At 45.0% G+C, this 17,666-nt stretch overlaps 3 protein-coding genes across 4 annotated transcripts in view; 1 reads left to right on the plus strand and 2 right to left on the minus strand.

Annotated features, from left to right (window-relative positions):
* The first annotated feature begins 1,527 nt into the window (after positions 1-1,527).
* On the plus strand, positions 1,528-8,312 carry pcolceb (procollagen C-endopeptidase enhancer b). The gene is made up of 9 exons (XM_086024576.1): positions 1,528-1,613; positions 3,113-3,221; positions 4,147-4,405; positions 4,496-4,620; positions 5,164-5,300; positions 5,417-6,051; positions 6,123-6,203; positions 6,280-6,450; positions 8,034-8,312. The coding sequence occupies exons 1-9, from the start codon at positions 1,528-1,530 to the stop codon at positions 8,162-8,164; spliced, it is 1,734 nt and encodes a 577-aa protein (XP_085880702.1). The 3' UTR covers positions 8,165-8,312.
* On the minus strand, positions 2,409-11,911 carry LOC147150908 (transmembrane protein 272). The gene is made up of 5 exons (XM_086023502.1): positions 11,773-11,911; positions 10,622-10,699; positions 10,264-10,314; positions 9,952-10,158; positions 2,409-9,520 (listed from the first exon to the last, which is right to left on the minus strand). Exons 2-5 carry the CDS (start codon positions 10,683-10,685, stop codon positions 9,312-9,314), a joined length of 531 nt encoding a protein of 176 aa, XP_085879628.1. The 5' UTR covers positions 10,686-10,699; positions 11,773-11,911; the 3' UTR covers positions 2,409-9,311.
* Positions 11,912-12,785: 874 nt separating this feature from the next.
* LOC147150909 (calpain-5) overlaps positions 12,786-17,666 on the minus strand; it is a 5,832-nt gene continuing 951 nt past the window's right edge. The window contains exons 3-13 of one of the 2 annotated variants that reach the window (XM_086018590.1): positions 17,501-17,632; positions 17,141-17,352; positions 16,857-17,049; positions 15,863-16,038; positions 15,610-15,687; positions 15,083-15,404; positions 14,888-15,010; positions 14,308-14,504; positions 13,903-14,021; positions 13,592-13,728; positions 12,786-13,518 (exon numbers count right to left, since the gene is read on the minus strand). In XM_086018590.1, the coding sequence (XP_085874716.1) occupies positions 13,348-13,518; positions 13,592-13,728; positions 13,903-14,021; positions 14,308-14,504; positions 14,888-15,010; positions 15,083-15,404; positions 15,610-15,687; positions 15,863-16,038; positions 16,857-17,049; positions 17,141-17,352; positions 17,501-17,632 (1,860 nt within the window). In that variant the 3' untranslated portion in view covers positions 12,786-13,347. Of the gene's footprint in view, positions 13,519-13,591; positions 13,729-13,902; positions 14,022-14,307; positions 14,505-14,887; positions 15,011-15,082; positions 15,405-15,609; positions 15,688-15,862; positions 16,066-16,856; positions 17,050-17,140; positions 17,353-17,500; positions 17,633-17,666 lie in introns of both variants that reach the window. The other variant, XM_086018585.1, reaches the window with a different exon arrangement.

The raw sequence follows: 17,666 nt of genomic DNA on the forward strand, positions 1-17,666 counted from the left end.
CGAAAATATATGTTTAACTTTGGTTTGTACCCTATTCCCCCACCACGCCCTTGCCACCTGGACTTTACCTGATTTAAGAGTCAAAGAGAAAAAGATTAATAAAAAGTTATGTCGGATAACTTATTTCACAGTAGACACACGTACAGCTACTGGCAGGAAGGTTTTGTTTGAATATCAACACGGCACAAATTGCAAGAATATACAGTTCAGTCTTAGGAAAAGTACTAATATTCATTCATTTCTTCACACTGTATCATTTCCTTTTCTGTTATAATTCAATTATTAGGATTCTATATGGAGGATTATACATAGTTTACTTTTATTACTAAGATTACTCTATGCGAGTTATTGAATTTCTAAAATACTTTTAGTAAATCAAAAATGACAGTGAAAAGAGACAGGACATACTTGGCATTACTCCAGCTCTATATGTGTGGTATGCAGTCATTGAGATAGATTAGATTAGATTATATTAGATTAGATTGATTGATTGGATAGATTGGATAGATTGGATAGATGGATAGATGGATAGATGGATAGATAAATAGATTTACCCTAGCTAAGATTTACATTCACATTTTGATTTGAGCATGGAAAGAGATTTACCAGTCCAGCAGGAGCAGAGCCAAGGAAGCGTCGGTCACAAGTCCCTCCTCGTCTTTGAGCTCACGCCAGCGAGTGAAAGCCAGGCCTCCCTTTTTCTTTCTACTTTTTTTGTCTCCTCAGACAAAACATTTCGTTTCTTCGATTGTTTTGCAGCTCCTGCCGTGACAGCAATAAGCGCGCCTTGACGTTCGATTCGACTTCCGTTTTTGTAACCAATGGGGACGAGGGAAGTGACGTATGCCGCAAAGCCGTCCGCACGTTTATACTTTTTTTGTTCGCCACTCTCCTCAAAGTTGCTTAGTGTCAGTAAAAGCGACATAGACTAACCTCAGGCCACGATAGAGGCACATATAACTAGTTTAAAGTCGATGTTTCATCACTAGAGTTATGAAAATATTTTATGAAGGTTGAAAAGTTCCTTAGTGTTGCTTAACTGAAGGACTAGGCCAGTGACAGTTTCAGGCATGTGCAACGTGCGGCCTCAGAGGACGGCATCTCTGGGGAGGCGGTCACACCAAAAAAATACGAGGTGAAATCACTTTCTATAGTCAATCATCGGCGTTGTGCCGACTTGTCACATATTGCACAGTCACTAGGGGGCCTCAGTCAACTCAATGTTTCATTGCCCCTTCAGGACATCACTGTGGCTCAACTGCAAATGAATCAAATGAAAGGCTTGATTGTACGGTAGTGGAGTAATAAACACACAAGTACACCCAACAGTGGCGCTCTGTCCAACACTCACACTTACATCTATAGGAAAAAAAAAACATATGCAGCATCACTGTACATGAATGAACCTCCAATACCCTCAGCCATCACTTCCTCCTTTCCTCTCCACCCTCTGCCCTGCTTGTCCCTCCTTCCTCCTCCTCGCCGCCACCGTCGTCAACGTCTTTCCAAATCTCAGAGGGCAGCGGGATGGAGGTCAGGGTGTGGACCGCGTGTGTGCTTTTCGCGTTGACGCTGGGATGGACAGCGGCTCAGAGTCACACCAACTACACCAGGTGAGTTCTTGTCCTGGTCTATCAACTCCAGGGACTGAGAATGTTGTCTTTGCCACATTTGCACATGTGGCAGCCTGGCTTTCAAACCCCACTTGTGTGCAGGTCAACAGCCATGTGTGTGTGTGAGTGCGTGTGTCTCTGTGTGCGGCAGAAATTGCAGGTTGCAGCTTTTAGATGATGCGGTTGACTTGTCAGAAAGGCGATCTACGTGTGATGCTTTTCCACATCACACTTTGGCTGTGTTTGGTAACTAAGCTTGAAAATGAACTTTCACTGGTCAACAAATGTTTACAATTGATTAAAATCAGAGATGCGAGTAAACTTTTCAAAAACTCGTTTTATTTCTCTAGTACATCAGGTTTCCATCATAATAAGAAGGGTAATGACAATAATAATAATAACAACAATATAATTATAAATTAAGGGTTAGAATCAGCAACAGGTTGATTTTTTTCCTGAAAGGTCATAGCTGTAAATTACCAAGCATAGTGAAATCCATATTGCGCCAGATTTTATAGGTCAAACTTAAAAACAAAAAATAAAAATACGTGAAAAACGTGATGTGTCAGAAAAAAAAAGGAAAGTCATTTTTAAATCAGCGTCAAAAGCATCTTTAGGGGCACATTAAAGCCATCTCTGATTAAAATTTGCAGTTGACCAGTGTTATTTTTTGTCCAAATTGAACCACAATGTTGACAAAGTAACTGTAGTGATTACTGAAGGTTTAGAAATGCTCAAAAGTTTAAAAAAACAACAACAACAACAAAAAGCGATCTCATTAGGAGAGGTCAAAAGTACAATACAATACAATTTTATTTATATAGTGCATTTCATAACAGCTAGAGCTGTAACAAAGCACTTTACAAAACGATAAACAATAAATAAAAAAAAAACAATAGAAAGGCCATAATACACAAGTGTTAATCAATAATTTGACATAAAACACTATATACAATTGTCATTAAAGTTCAGATAAATCGGATCTCCCCCTGCTGGACTTTGTAAATAAAGCAAGCACGTGGAAGCGACAGGATCCTGCGTCCTCCTTAGTGTGACGGAGTTACAAATGCCTGTGGCTTGTAAGGGAGGGACTCGCTAAATGTGGCTTTACTGTAGGGCAGTGCATACACACATAGAAACGAGGCTACAACTGAACAAAAACAAAACAGCAAAATAAAGGACGATTTGATTTAGAAAAGGCAGTGAATTACATGTTTTACCATTTGTTATTGAAACAACTACTGAATATAAATGACGGGTGAAAATGCATTTTTACTTTTCTACCATGGTTTCAGACTCCGCATTTTTGTTGCTGGATGAATCCCCCTTAACCGTGACTTCCCGAAGAAGTAGCGATGAGCGGCTCTGAAACAGAGGCATGACTGTGCTTTGCAGCGGGCACGGAAGCGTTTGCAGGCTCCGTGCCTTGTTCAACTCCACATTTGAAGTCGCGCTGCGCTTGATTGTGGCCTGGCATATGCTTCTCTGTGTTCCATCAGGCCCGTCTTCAAGTGCGGGGGGCATCTGGCCGTCGATTCCGGCATCGTGGCTAGCGAGGGCTTCCCCAGTCCGTACAAAGCCAACAGTAAATGCACCTGGTACATCACTGTGAGTCACAAATCTTTCTCTTTCTCTAATGTACAATCGCTTACTTGTGTCACAACACCAAACAAGAATGTCACAAAAAGTATTTACTGAATATTGAGACCACAGTCAAAGAGCATTTAATTTTCCTGCCTGTCATTATATGTCGCTAGCATAGGACAAAGATTCATTATTTGTAGCACAGACAGTGGCGCCTTGACTTACAAGTGCAACTCGTAAATCAAGACGATGACTTCTGATGTGTGCACCGTGGCCACCGGGGGCAGTATAATACAAAAAAAGCGACACTAAGAATAGTTTCACAACTGTCTCAAGCAGCTGCAATAATAGTATTCGGTTTTTTCAGAGGATAAAGAATCTATGCCTGTGAGTATTATGTCCATTTGTTTGTGTTCAAATATCTGCTGCTTAAAATGTTGCAATTATCGAAGCATTTAATTCGCCTGTCTGTGTGTGTTTATATTTAGTTAATGGAGATGTCTAAGGCAAGGTTTTATGGTGGTTTAAAATACATAATGCGTAACTCTCTTTGTTTTACCTATATTTTGACAGTAAACTCCAAATGGTAGTGGCAAGGAACAGCTTGAATCTTTTTTAAAAGAATTGCTCATCTTTTACCAAACTTCTCTCAAGTCCAAGTAAAAAACAATAAATAAATTTTTTTTTTTAAATCATCCGTATTTCAAAAAACTCAATACCCGGGTCACTCGTAAATCAAGGCACCACTGTAAATTCATTTATCAGACCAGTGGTTGAGAATCACTCATTCTCTGTTGCAGACAATTGTAAACCACAACAACAAACAAACAAAACAACTTTGAGGTGGCCGTGAAGTAAGACAGGAGAGCCGAGGCGCAATGTTAATTGTTGAAGTTCTCTGTTCCTTTGAACCCGCGTCACATGATGAAAGCATCGCTGGTCTTTCAAGGTCCCAGAAGGACACGTGGTCATGCTGTCCTTCCGCCTGTTCGACATGGAGGCCGAGCCCACCTGCCGCTACGACTACTTGGACGTTTACAACGGCCACACGCGCTTGGTACAGAAGCTGGGCCGCTTCTGCGGGACCTTCCGGCCCGGAGCGCTCATCTCCACGTCCAACACCATGATGCTGGATATGGTGTCGGACGAGGCCACGGGGGGGAGAGGCTTTCTGGCCTACTTCCGGGCGGGGAAACCACACGTGGAAGGTGTGGTGGCATTTTTGTGGTGGTTCCAAATATATTTAGACTATTACGTGGGTACATATTAGTGTGGTTTTCTCCCACTTCTTTCCACAGAGAATCAATTCTGCGGCGGGCGGTTGACCAAATCCCAGGGATCGGTCCAGACGCCCAACTGGCCCAACTCCAACTACCCAGCGGGCATCAGCTGCTCCTGGTACATCTCGGTCGAGCCGAGCAACGTGAGCGCACTAACACCTCAAGATTTCAATGCGTTTAGATTCATTTGTTTCAGGTACGAAGCCTCGGTTTGCCTTCAGACAGCTAAGGATGTAGGCTAAGGGCTAATCCAAACACGCAACAACGGCGGGATGTTAGCAGAGGTTGGCAAAAGTACTCACACTCTCTGTAGCTAAGTAGAAGCACAGAAAAATGGTAAAAGTAGGGGAAAAAAAGTCTAAGGAGCCGAAACTACAGAGAGGTTTCCAAATTCTAGGTAGCTGTGGTAAATGCGGTGCTTTGGGGCGGCTGCAGGAAGAGGCAGGAACATACCTGCGAAAAGGGGGCTCCGGAAGCGGTTCTCGCTCCAATGAAAGAGATCCTTATGAGTGCACGCTCGTGCGTGCCAATAGATTGAAGAATTAGGAAGCCAGGCCTAGTCGGCGGATCAATGCCGTCCTTTGTATCGCGGCGGTGGGATTCGGGAAAGAAACACGCCCCAGCAGCCCGCTTATTATTTATTTCATGTCACAGTTTGTGTTGGCGTGTCGCCGCTTCTTCGCTAGGTGATCGAGTTAAAGTTTGAGAAGCTGGACCTGGAACCGGACACATACTGTCGCTATGACTACGTGGCTCTGTTCAACGGAGGCGAGAGAGACGACTCCAGGAGAATTGGGAAGTTCTGTGGCGACCGGATACCGGGGTCAGTTGCCGGGAAAATGACCTTGTTTTCAAGCTGTCGATTCGACCTGACACCCGAAGGAAAAAAACGGGATTTTGATGTACATTTTATTCCTCTCCTCTCCGTGTCTGCCACAGGACTATCGTGACCAAAGGGAATCAACTTCTCGTCCAGTTTGTCTCTGACCTCAGCGTGACCTCAGATGGCTTCATGGCCCACTATAACAGCGTGCCCCGCAGCTCTCGGAGTCCCACCGCCGGGGGAGACTTCATCCATCGATCCGAGACCCCCTCCACAACGCGGAAACCATCCGTGAAGCCAAACAGGCCCATCAAAACGACGGCCAAACCTGTCAAAACCACCCCCAAACCTGTCAAGACCACACCCAAATCCAAGCCTAGCGTCCGACCAAAAGCCACACCGAAACCAGCCCAAAAACCATTTGCGAAGATCCCAATAAAGCCTCCGCCGCGTAAACCGACAACCAAGCCCAAAACAGTTAAACCCACCCCCAGGGTGCCTGTGAAAAAGCCCACACCCAAACCCAAAACGAAACCTTCGTCCAAACCCAAAGTCATCAAAATCAACAAACCGACACGCAAGCCTGCACCAAAGACCAAACCCACCCCCAAAGCAGCCATCAAACCGGTGAAACCCACCCCGAAAACTAAAGCGGTAGTCAAACCTGCACCCAAACCCAAAGCACCAAAAGTGACGCCGAAACCCGGAGTGAGCAAGGTGGTCCCGAAGAAGCCGTCAGTGACCAAGAAACGTGAGTTGACGCATCCTCTGCTTGGGCGCCTTTGTTGACGACTGCTTCATTACGATTTGTTTATGACACAGCTTTGCCACTCAACCCTTTGTGCACGAAAGCCTGCAAGAGGACAGGAACTATGCTGTCCAACTTCTGCCCCAGCGATTTCGGTAAGCCGCGACCAACCTTGGTTGGTTGATTGCTCATCTCTGTTCTCATACATAATATGCCGTTTGCCCTCTTTAGTGGTGACAGGAAAGATTACGGATGTGATCCCTGGTCCAAGAGGTTCTGCCACAGTGGAAGTGTCTCTCCTGAAAGCTTTTAAGGCGGGAAAACTGAAGATCAGCAAAGCAGGGCAGGGTGCAACCATCAAACTGACCTCGACATGCAAGAGATGCCCGGGGCTGACTATAGGTATGACGATAGTTGATGCCCGTGTCGTGAATTGGATCAGAGGACAGTTGGATGTTGAGAAAGACTGGGTTGAATTTGATCAGCCATTTTTGAATTAATGTCGTCTCAGTCTTAGTCCAGTTTCAATGACGCTTGTTCGTTTTTACCACATTTAGTCAACCTCATCCAAATTGTTTTCAGTCGACTATAAGTCGAGTATTTTTGGTCTTTAATTTAAAAAAACATCCTTTTATTTGTTTAGTTTTCCTCAACAAAAACTGTCAACGTTTTAGTCTCGCTTTAGTCAGGACAATCAATTGAGCCTTTTACATTTTTTTTTGTCAGCAGATACTATTGAACATTTTCATGTTGATACACATATTTCATGAAATGTAGGTTAAAGTTGTTTTGAATTGTGTGTGCTGTATTATTTTATCGAGATGAATTGTTGTAGATTGTTTTAGTTTTTAGTATGGATCCATTTGTAGCCGCCCGGGTGATCTATAGCTCGCTTGCAGCTCCGAGATGAGCGCATACTTTTGTCCGCTTTGATTAAACTTGCAATCCAACTGAAGCCATAGTTGCCCGACCGGTAACAAGTGGCTACTATCGCTACACGCCACAAGCTAGTAAGTTAGCCAGCATCAGTTGAATGTTATTGTTGGAGCATCGTTAGCCGTTGCTTTAATGTTACGTCAAAAACAACCACCACCAAACGTTTTGTCTTTGTGGTGAACTGCGACGTGTCTCTTCAGGTTTGTTATTTTGTTCTCAGCTAGCTTGTGCCCACGTTCCTTCCCTTCGACTAAAATCAAATATTAGGTTTTTTTCCCCCCCCACTTAAATGTCGTGAAAACGTGTCCCTATATCTCATCCTCACTTTCACCCGCGCAAATGATTAATGCTTCACTTTTATGCATATTGTTGTTTTTCCGTGATCGGCAACTCACCACCTACTGACCTAGCGTTACTTTTGCCGTGAATTCAACGGGAACTCGCCACATAGCGTTATTTCGTTGTGAATCGTGGAGAACTCGGTCAAGAGAGCGGTACAAGAAATCATATATTAACTTTTGTTTCATCTTTGCACGTGAACTAAGACGTCCATAGATTTTATCCCAGTCTTTATTTAATTAATTTAATTTATTTATTTAATGAACGACATTTTTGTCTCGTTTTCATTAGTCCACGAAAATGCAGACTGATTTAGTCCCAGTTATTGTTCATTAATGGAGGTTTTACTGTCATCTCGTTTTGTTTTCGTCCAGTGATAAATGTGCCTTGACGAAAATATGTTCTTCTAGTTTTCATTAACGAAATTAACACTACTGTTGACAGAGGCTATCTGGTGGTCCAGACAGACTTAATTTCGTGCAAATCATGAATAAGAAATGCCGCAGCGTGAGATTACGCTTCGTCAAACTCACGCTGCTCGCCGTGCATACCACAACCTGCAAGCACAATTCCAGCAGTTTTCTTCACTTATTCGTTGCCAGAGCCCACACTACTTTTGGTCAATCTCGAACGCTGCAACAAATCATGAGAATCTGTTCTCACTTGGATCAATAAAGGTGAAATCGTTTTTGTCTTGTGTTTCTCTGCAGGTCGAAACTACGTGCTCATGGGAAAAGTGGACCCCCAGGGAAAAGGCCTCATGAACCCGACCAGCTTCGCCCTCCTGTACAGGCCGGTGCATGACAAACCGCTCGCCACCCTGTCGGGCAAAGCATGCTGACCTCACAGCCAATTCAGCCAATCACGGGGTGGGGGACACAACACACCGCAAAAATGAATATATTGTTATATCCACAAAGATTCTTATTGCTATACATTAGACTGAAGCATACATCTTGAGCATATTGTTAATTTTGTATGTAAATTATGTTGGGGGAAAAAAAAACAAAAATCAATAAAGTATGTGACGCTGTTGTTCTGGTTAAAGTGGCAGGTGACTGCGCTTAGTTTTGATTTGAACAACTTCCTCTGTGATGGGATGTTGCCAGATGAAATACACACTGGCGTGTCTAAAATTGCCGCATCATTTCCTTTACTCGGTGAATCCTCATACAGAGTGTCTTTTATTCCACAAAACATGTTGACACAACCTCTGACATCATACTTGAAGATCATCAGTCGTCGCCATTATTTAAAGTTGTTCCCGATTTAACGTGTAAACAATAAACTACCTTACAGGTTTGTTTAGTTTGGACAGACTTTGCAGCACTGTGACTAGACGGAGAAACCCGTTCAAAAACATGACAGCGCTTGGACATGCACAAACTCACAAAAGGGAGTACACGCCTCACATTTTTGTGAATATTCTGTTGTATCTGAAATGACACTTGTTAACACCTAACAGGTCACATGACATCAGAGAGAGAAAACGTCTAAACGAGATCAATTTGGACATTTTTCCTTTGGGGGTGTACTCACTTTTGTTGCAAGCTGTTTAAACATTATTGGATATGTGTTCAAGTCCCTGGAAGGTAAAAATGAATATGTCACATAAATTTGATACACCCCAGAGAAGGGTGTCCAAAAGCCTGCCAAATTTGAATGACTAAAACAAATAATTAAAAAAATCTCTCAAATGTTGTGGCCGTGTCCATTCAAGACACTGAAGCCACGCCCTGCTCAACTGTCAATAAAGTGCCACTACTTTGACCTGCAATTTCGTTTTAGCAAACTATCACTTTACCTAGTAGCCAAGTGTCACTTCTTCAGGAAAGATCAACATTTAAAATGGCGACGAGTGTCATCAGAACTGCAATCAGTGCATACCGCAAAACCGCACGATGCCGTCAAGGCTCGGCCCGTTACCCAGCAGCCTCGGCGGTCCGCTCCACATCCGCAGTCGGGCCATGTGAAAGTTGCGAGGGCTTCTAGATGTAGTCGTCGGGGTCGGCCTGGCCGCACATGTAGAGGGCCACCAGGACTAGAAGGCCGCCTACTACGAACACACCCACCATGATGTAGACCAGCGTCGTGGTCCAGAAGGCGAACAGGTAGAGTGTTTTGTCACAGTAGGGCTCGGCACTTGTCACGTTCTTGTAGTAGTTGGGCTTGTATATAGAGTAGATCCACACGTTACCTACAGGAAAGAATACGGAAAGCCCATGAATAATTAGGATTTTCTTTCCCCCCCCTCAATATTGTGATCGCAATTTACTGTGCGATTATTTTTTTTCAAGCTGTTCTTGCCGTGTATTCTTTGAACAAACACAAGCGACAAATTAATCTGTATTTCAATAAATAATATCAGCTTTATGATACATACATATTTTGATCTCATAGGTTAAGTAACCTTGTAAATAGCAAGGTTTTAACGACTTAGTAGTGGTGTCTACATAACGCGAACTAGTAACAAGATGAGTAATATAAACTTTAAATTTATGATAAATAAATAAATCAATACAAAAAATAAAAAATATTATTATTTTTTTTTAAATTAAAAAAAACAAGTGCACAATTTTGCCTCAAACTTAACATGTTCTACAAGTCCTAAAAAGTTGCGCCACTCACCGGCGATGAACCAGGCGAGGAGGAAGGCCGCCAACAGCGCGTTGCAGCCCAGGCTGACTAGGCGGAGCGGGTTCGGGGGGCCATCTTTGGACTCCCGGGCGCAGGGTAGGCAAATAAACACCACCAGCATCATGAAGAAGACGCCCACCACGATCAGGTATATGGGAATGTAGTGCTGTTGGGGGCAGTCGTCCAGGTGCACTGCGCCTGATGTCACCAGGGTCATACTTATTTACTCGAACAATTCAGAAGATGCACTGAAGTCTTGAAGGTTACGGGGGGTGCGGGGGGGGTTCTTCCAGTGTCACTCACCCATTATGATCTGAGCGAGTGGGATGACGCACAAGAGCACCTTTATGGCCACTGCGAAAAGTAAAGGAGAAATTCAGGATTGTGACTTCAAGTGGAAGTCAACCCCACAATTTTCTTTTCAAGAATATATTCTTAGCAGGCCTGTGTTTGTGGAATATGAGTTAAGCAGCAAAATCCACGGGTTTTGATCCATCTCATCCGGATTTTACTGCTTAGCTCATATTCCACAAACCCAATATTCGTCAGAATTCCATGTTTAACATAGTTATGGCGCATAGAATATTGTCTTTGCACAGAAAATCTGGGGGTTGACTTGCCCTTTCACTCAGGCAAGCGGGCATCACTTCAGGGGTCTCACCTAGCACGGGTGTTGACGGTCGGGGAGCATTGCGGATGATGCGCATGAAGACGCTGTCGGACATGATGGCGATCAAAGCTACAGATGAGGATGAAGAATTCAAAATTCAATATCAATATTCTCTTCATTTCAGAGCGTTTTTTCTTGGCGCACTGCTTCCAGTATGTGGTAACGGACGTTGGATTTTTTTTCATCCAATCAGATTCCAGCCTCAAAGTGAATGCTAGAAGAGGCGCTTAATTGTCAAGTTGAGTCAACTTGATTTTGATTTTTTTTCCGGAGTAACTTGCGACTGTGATCTTGACAATGTGAAGTGCTGGATCATGTAACTTCAACTATGTTAGCAATGGGACTGTTTCTTTAACTAACCAGGTTTCAAACCTCACAGGCCCAGCTAGCTAGCCCAGCAGGTCCACATTTTCCATCATCTGACTGGTTGGTAGGAGCGAAAATTGTTCTAGCCAAGTCCGTCATGTAATAAGTCTCCACTGGAGGTCTCGGTACCAAATGCATGGCTCGCCACCGCGTTTACTTTCGAGGAATAATTGACCCGCGCAAGGTGACGTAACACAGCAACCACCCCATCTTTGTGTTTTCTTGCCTTTTTCTTGAAACATGCTTTGCTCTTTAGAAAGTAGTTAGTTGCTGTTGAACATATTTAAGGCATTATCACACAGTTGCCTGCTGTGACTGTGACACAAGTCAGAGACAGTTGTGATATACAAATCACGTTCCATGGAGGCAGTCGGACCACATTCCCAGCCCAGCCAGTTTGTTGAATGACAGGTACGGTCCCATCCTGTGGTGGATTGAAGGAGCTTGTTTGCACATACGCTACACCACAACAAGTCGCCGTGGTAACAACAATACGGTTTTGTGCTTCTTTTTTTTTTTTTGTAACTTTTTTTTTTCCAACAGCACATCAGGTAAATTTGCAGTGGAGTCAAATGAGCAATGTAAAAGAACTACAAATCAGGTTTGACTCTTTTCTCCCTGAACACGGTTGAAAACGACACAGCCTCGCCCTGCATTAGAAAGTTTCAGTGCCACACCCCACTTAAACACCAACACAGTCTTCGGGTTTGGCCCCCAAACATACAACAATCGCCATTTTTACGCCCTACGTATCCACGCCAATTTTTATTTCCTACCCGAGCCGGCACTGACGACCTCCTGCAGGGTTCGCGTGGGGGTTGTCCACCTTCTCCAATATCCACCTCAGCCTGTGCGGCACGCTAGTGGTAAGATGTCAACTGATGACGTCACCGAGGGAGGTTCGCCGGCTGTCAGGTAATCGAAGAATTACTTGTTCTAGAAGTTATTCTATTGGTTTTTATTTTTGCATAGAAGCCAAACCAACAAAAAAAAGAAACTTTAAAAGCAAAAAAAAAAAAAAGGAAATAAAACTTTAAAGTACCGGTATTTTGTATTAACAATTATCTGCAATGCTTGAATTCAGGCCACCATTGTACAATAGTGTACCGTACATTATCAAATAAATTGCCATCTATTTTACGTTATGAAATTTAATTATGAGTTTTATTCCAAACAAATCAAATTTGGATATGGGAAATAAGTTTGACCAATACATCCACTCGGACTTACAATAATGTGTTTTTAATTGTGTTATAAAGTTAATGCCTAAATGTGGCGTATTAGAACGCCGCCTTTCCCCAAAAACTTTGCTACAGGGAAAGGAAAAGACAGTATGTAAATGTACATACGGGTATGTATATAAAGAAGAAAAAATAAGTATGTGTACATACTTTTTCGTATTACGAGCTGGCAACAAAAGTGAGCACACCCCTAAATGAAAACGTCCAGATTGGCAGAAATTAATTATTCGACCTCCCCGGTGTACAAAGTAAGATAAGATGTCATGTCTGAATGGGGAGCAGGAGTGGTAACTTTGCATTGTCACTCTCATACTAGTATTACGTTTCCCATATAAAAAATCTTAACGAGTCGCTGGTTGGGGGAGTGAACAAAAAAAAACACACTAAAGCACTGCAACAACCCACCGATTCTATCAAAACAACGGACAGGAACATAGAAACATGCTTGATTTCTTTTTTTTTTTTTTTCATTTAACCTTTATTTAACCAGGTTGCTCCCATTGAGGTTAAGAACCTCTTTTTCAACACAGACCTGGCCAAGAGAGACAGCCGCAAAATATACAAAGTTACAAACATAAAAGTGAAAAAACGTACATTTCACAGACTACAACATTTTGGATTAAGCCATCACCTTCAGAAATGCTCAAACAGGCAAGCTAAAACAACGACAGTCCATGGAAGCTGTTTCCAGGTCTTTCGATTTAGATATAAAAACATTTAAGGACGCCAGTTTCTTGAGTTTCAAGTCACTCTGTAGGAGATTCCAAGTTGAGGGTGCAGAGTACTGAAAGGCCTTTCTCACAATTTCTGTCCGGGCATTTGGGACAGAGAGCAAAAAGAGGCCCTGAAAACGCAATGAATACTGCTGTGTGTTTTTCTACTGTCTTTGATGCAGTAACAATGTTATTTATTTGGAGGTCATACGTCTTTCTATATTGAGAAATGACACATGGAAAGAAAACACATCTTTAAATAGTAAACAAACTACAATAATATCAAGCATTTGGCATTTGGTGTGAACCTCCCCCATTTCGGAATATCCACTTGAAAATTCTCCCGGGGACGCCGCAGTTCTTGTTACCGCAGCAACCGGGCCAGGCCGCGAGGCGGTTACAAGTCTGTCAGGCAGACACTGGACGATGTCTCCACACAGACGCGGCCTGCGGAACCCGGACGGCCGCCTCGTAGCTCCATCGCGTGCTCTCGACTCCGGTCGGTCGGCGTCGTGTGGAGTCGGGCGTGGCCCAAGATGGAATCCCACAGCAGACCTCTGCTCCATAGCTTCACACAACACACTGGGAATCAAACGAATACGCGCCTGGCAAATGTGTGACATCGCTGCAAGATGGCAAACCTCGACTGAGATGTGTGCGTCAGGGTATCTCCTGTAAAAGATGGCCCTCAGGTGGAATTCTGGATTTCCATCAGCTTGAAACACCTTAGACCGAACGGCGGCGCCCTCACAACGGATGACGGCGTAAACATCTGGAGCTGTCGATCATAACACCACATTTACAAAAGTGACGAGTATCGCGAGTAGGAAACCGAAATCTAAAGGGCACTATAACATTTACGATGGCTCGTATCTCAGGGCATGGGCAAATCAAGTCACTCGCATCTCAAGGCACCACCGTATCGGGCAGTTAGAGAAGAGAGAGGAGCTACCTGTGTGTTTGGGAGGGCAGAGTCCTGTCGCACTCCGTAGGTGGACTGTGGTCACCACTGTGGGCTGAGGTAAAAAGCACTGGAATAAGGAGGGAGATGGCAAGTCATCCTTCAGTTCCCTAGGGGACAAAAAAATCAGTAGTTAGTAGAAAGAACTGAATGGCAGAGGTGGGAGAGTCACGTGACTTGACTCGAGCCAAGTTTTTTAGCTCCAGCAACTTGGGGCTAAACAACTAAAAGGTTGAGAAACAACCACAAAGCGATGCCCTCAAGTCCGCTAGCTTAATGCTAACACGTAATGGGAAACGAAACGCCATACATACGACTTCTGACTTGCGCATACGGCATGTTCCTTACTCCCTCCTCGACAGAATGTGAAAGCAGAAGGTGTGCAAAATGCTGCACCTGAGTTGGACATGTGAATGGGAGAAGAGGCGCACGAGGAAGCGGCCGCGGGCCCCCGGCAAGTAGGTGGTGGGCAGCACCACGTAGCAGCCTGGCGCCAGAGTGGCCTTCAGCGTGATGCTGCGAGAGTCCATGTAGACGGAGCTGGCCGCCTGCTCCGCCACACGCTGGACACGGCCGCAGCGGTTCTCCTCCACCTGAAGGGGGCGCCGGGCGTGGGGGGAGGGGGGGGGGGGCAAAGGTCACATGAGGCACTCTGATGGAAAGCTGTTTGCATTCCATTGCCTTGATTTCCTGCTCCAGTGCACTCTTTCTACTCATTAGTATTCACTCATAATTCAGCGCACTAGTAGGATATGGGCCATCCCACATTTGTATAAGCAGGAAACTGTCAGAAAATATACGATTTCATTCAGAAAAAAACCCTGCATATTCATCTATTGCATATTCAATAAAGAAGATTTAAAAGATTAATTTAAACTTGAACACACATATATATTATATTATACACATATATATATCGAGAAGATGTAAAAAAAAAATTCTAAAAATAATAATCGAAAGCTGTCGGCGAGCTCACCTTGAGCACCTCAAAACCGATGGGCAGGTTGTCTCCTCCGCCGTCCTTCCTCCGGATCCTCTGGTCCTCCTGCTGCAGACACATGAGCACCTCCTCCTCACGGTCTCGGACCTCGAACATGAACTGGAAAAACAAGCGGAAGAAAAAGCTTGCGTTCCAGCCTGCTGGCGCATGAAAGAATCAGTGTTGCTTTACTTGTGGATTATGCAAGAAGGTGTCCTTGTGGTTGATGCATCCTCCGCATCGGCTCCTCTTGTCCATCTGGACCTCCCGGCCTCCGTTCGCGTCCTGCTTGCGCTCTCCACAGCTTCCTCCCTCGACCGGCTCCTCCTCGTCCTTCCTCCGGCTCAGCGCGCAGACGGCCGGCGGAGTCCTGCAGGGGCGGGGTGGCGCCGGAGCCCATTCGCCGTAACAGCGCGCCTCTCTCCAATGGGAGCTGGGCCACAGGAGCGCCCGCTCCACCAGGCGGCACACCACCACATCCGTGAAGTAGCCGCAGAAGTCTTCAAAGTCCATCCTGGAGGAAGGACAGCATCCGCGTAAAGAAAACATTTCAAGTACAGCGGTGCATAATTATTAGGAATTGCATTGGCTCTCCTTTCCCACGTGAGGGCATGAAGGCCAGTAACTCTAAAAATGGATTGCTATATCCTGCAATATATTTAAATGATGACTTGAATTATGTTTGTACATGTGTTGTCACACACAACTCCAATATCTACCAGAACTCGCCAACGTCCCGAACTACAAGTCCCATCTTCTCCCTCTCCGCACGGCTCATCTGCTGCCACTGCCGTGACCTGCGCGGGAGGGGGGGGGGAAGAATTTTTTTTTTTTTTCTAAAAATCACATCCACACTATTTTAAGAGCGTGCCAAAAAAAAAAATTTTTTTTGCAAATGTCAAAAAAGGCAAGAGGAAAATTGTAATAAAAGTGTCACTTTAAGGTCAGCAGAGGTTTGAGTTGGCCCCTTACCGCTGACTCCAGGCACCCGTCCAGTCAGCGGTGCCCCACGGGTTCCGCATGCGCACCAAGAAGAGTCGAGACATTCCGCTTCCCTGCCACACCTTCCTCACCGCAGTCACTCCGTAGGCGTGGCCACGCACCAGCCCGCAGTCCATCACCGATTCCACCGTCTCGCCTTCAGATGGCTGCCAACGGCACCAAAAAAGATTGTCCTTTGATTTTGCAACAAAACAGGACAATATTAAACAGGGGGGAAAAAAAATTGTTCTTGAAAAAATGAGACTTGCAATTCCTGGAGAAATTTCGTCTGAATGAATGAAAAAAATACAAAAACGTCAAATGATTTTGAATAATATGTGATGCTATTGAAAGATATGAAATGATGCGGAATGACATTAAATGATATTGAATAGCATGGAATGAAGTGAATTGGTGTTGGTAAAAAATGTGCACCATTTTAGTGAAAAATGTGGAATTTTGGGAAAATGGGAATTTCTCCAAAAAAGAAAAAAAAAGTATTTATATATTTTGTACATTTTTTTAAATATATATAATTATAGGACATTTTAATTGATTGGACATTTTGCCTACACTAAGCTCTAGCTCCGTGCGCGCACAGCAAATGTCATATTTGATTTTCTATGAATGGTAAATGGCCTTTAACTTGTGTGGCACTTAAAGCGCTTCACACCGAGGTCACATTCACCTCATGATGGCGCAGCATCAGGAGCAACTGGGGGTTCAGCTCGAGGACACTTAGACACGGTTACAAGGGCCGGGTATCTAACCCACAACCTCTGGGTTGGGAATGCCCCCATATGTATATGTATAACTGCTTTTAGTGTGTTTTTACACCTTTAGTTGTGAATTGCAACTTGGAATACACGAGAAGGGACTGTCTGCCGAGGAACCATATTTAAGGGTGGAGGTGTGAATGGTTTCTGGTCCCAATCCCAGTGAGCCTAACAGGTGAACCGCATTGCTTGCATTGTTTGTCAGTCACCCGAATGGAACACGTGATGAGCGCTTTGTGTTCATGGGCCTTGGCCAGCGTCTGGAAGAGCGCCTTCCTCCGGTCGCCGCGCAGGCCGAGGCTCTCGCGGTCCAGGACGAGAGGCTCCGAAACCCCCCCGGTGAAGTCGATCAGAGCCTCGGCCGTGTTCCCTCCCTCCAGGGCCTCGTAGCAGCCATTTAGCCTGCGGCAGCGAGACAGCGGGGCAGATCCACGTCACTCCACGTCAGCGTGTGAGGCCCGAGGTTCTCGGCGGAGGCGGCAGAGTGACCGACTTGGCGTAGGCCTTCTCCAGCAGGGCGCTCCAAAACTCTCTGGGCGTGGCCGAGCGACAGAAGAGCAGAAGCCCGCCGCTGCTCACGGGCAGCCGGTCGTCCACAACCACGTCCACCCAGCGGCCAAAGCGCCAAAAGCGAAAATGGAAGATCCCCGCGTACAAATCCGGACGCTTGGGGTTCCATTCCTGGTCCACGTGGTCGGGGATGACCTTGGCGAGAGGAGTGGGGTCGGTCAGCGCTTTTCTGTCCTCTGATTGGTTCAGAGCGACTCATGTGGGACAGTGAAGCACATACACACACATATATTTTTTTTTCCCACATCTAGATATTGGTAGAGGTGGGAGGGAAATATCTTACCTTTTTCCACAAGGTGGGCTCAGATGCCAGACAGGAAATGGCGGCCACCATCCAGCAGTTCCCCAGACTACCTTGGTGCAGGTCACGTGTGCTGATGCCGTCAACAAACAGACGCGGGTCCTTGCAGATCTCCTGAGGCGGAAAGACACAGCGTTCGGCGAACCTC

This window comes from Filicampus tigris, chromosome 2 (assembly GCF_054856515.1).
Source record: "Filicampus tigris isolate MCC_2025a chromosome 2, RoL_Ftig_1.0, whole genome shotgun sequence".
Classification (NCBI taxonomy): Eukaryota; Metazoa; Chordata; class Actinopteri; order Syngnathiformes; family Syngnathidae; genus Filicampus; species Filicampus tigris.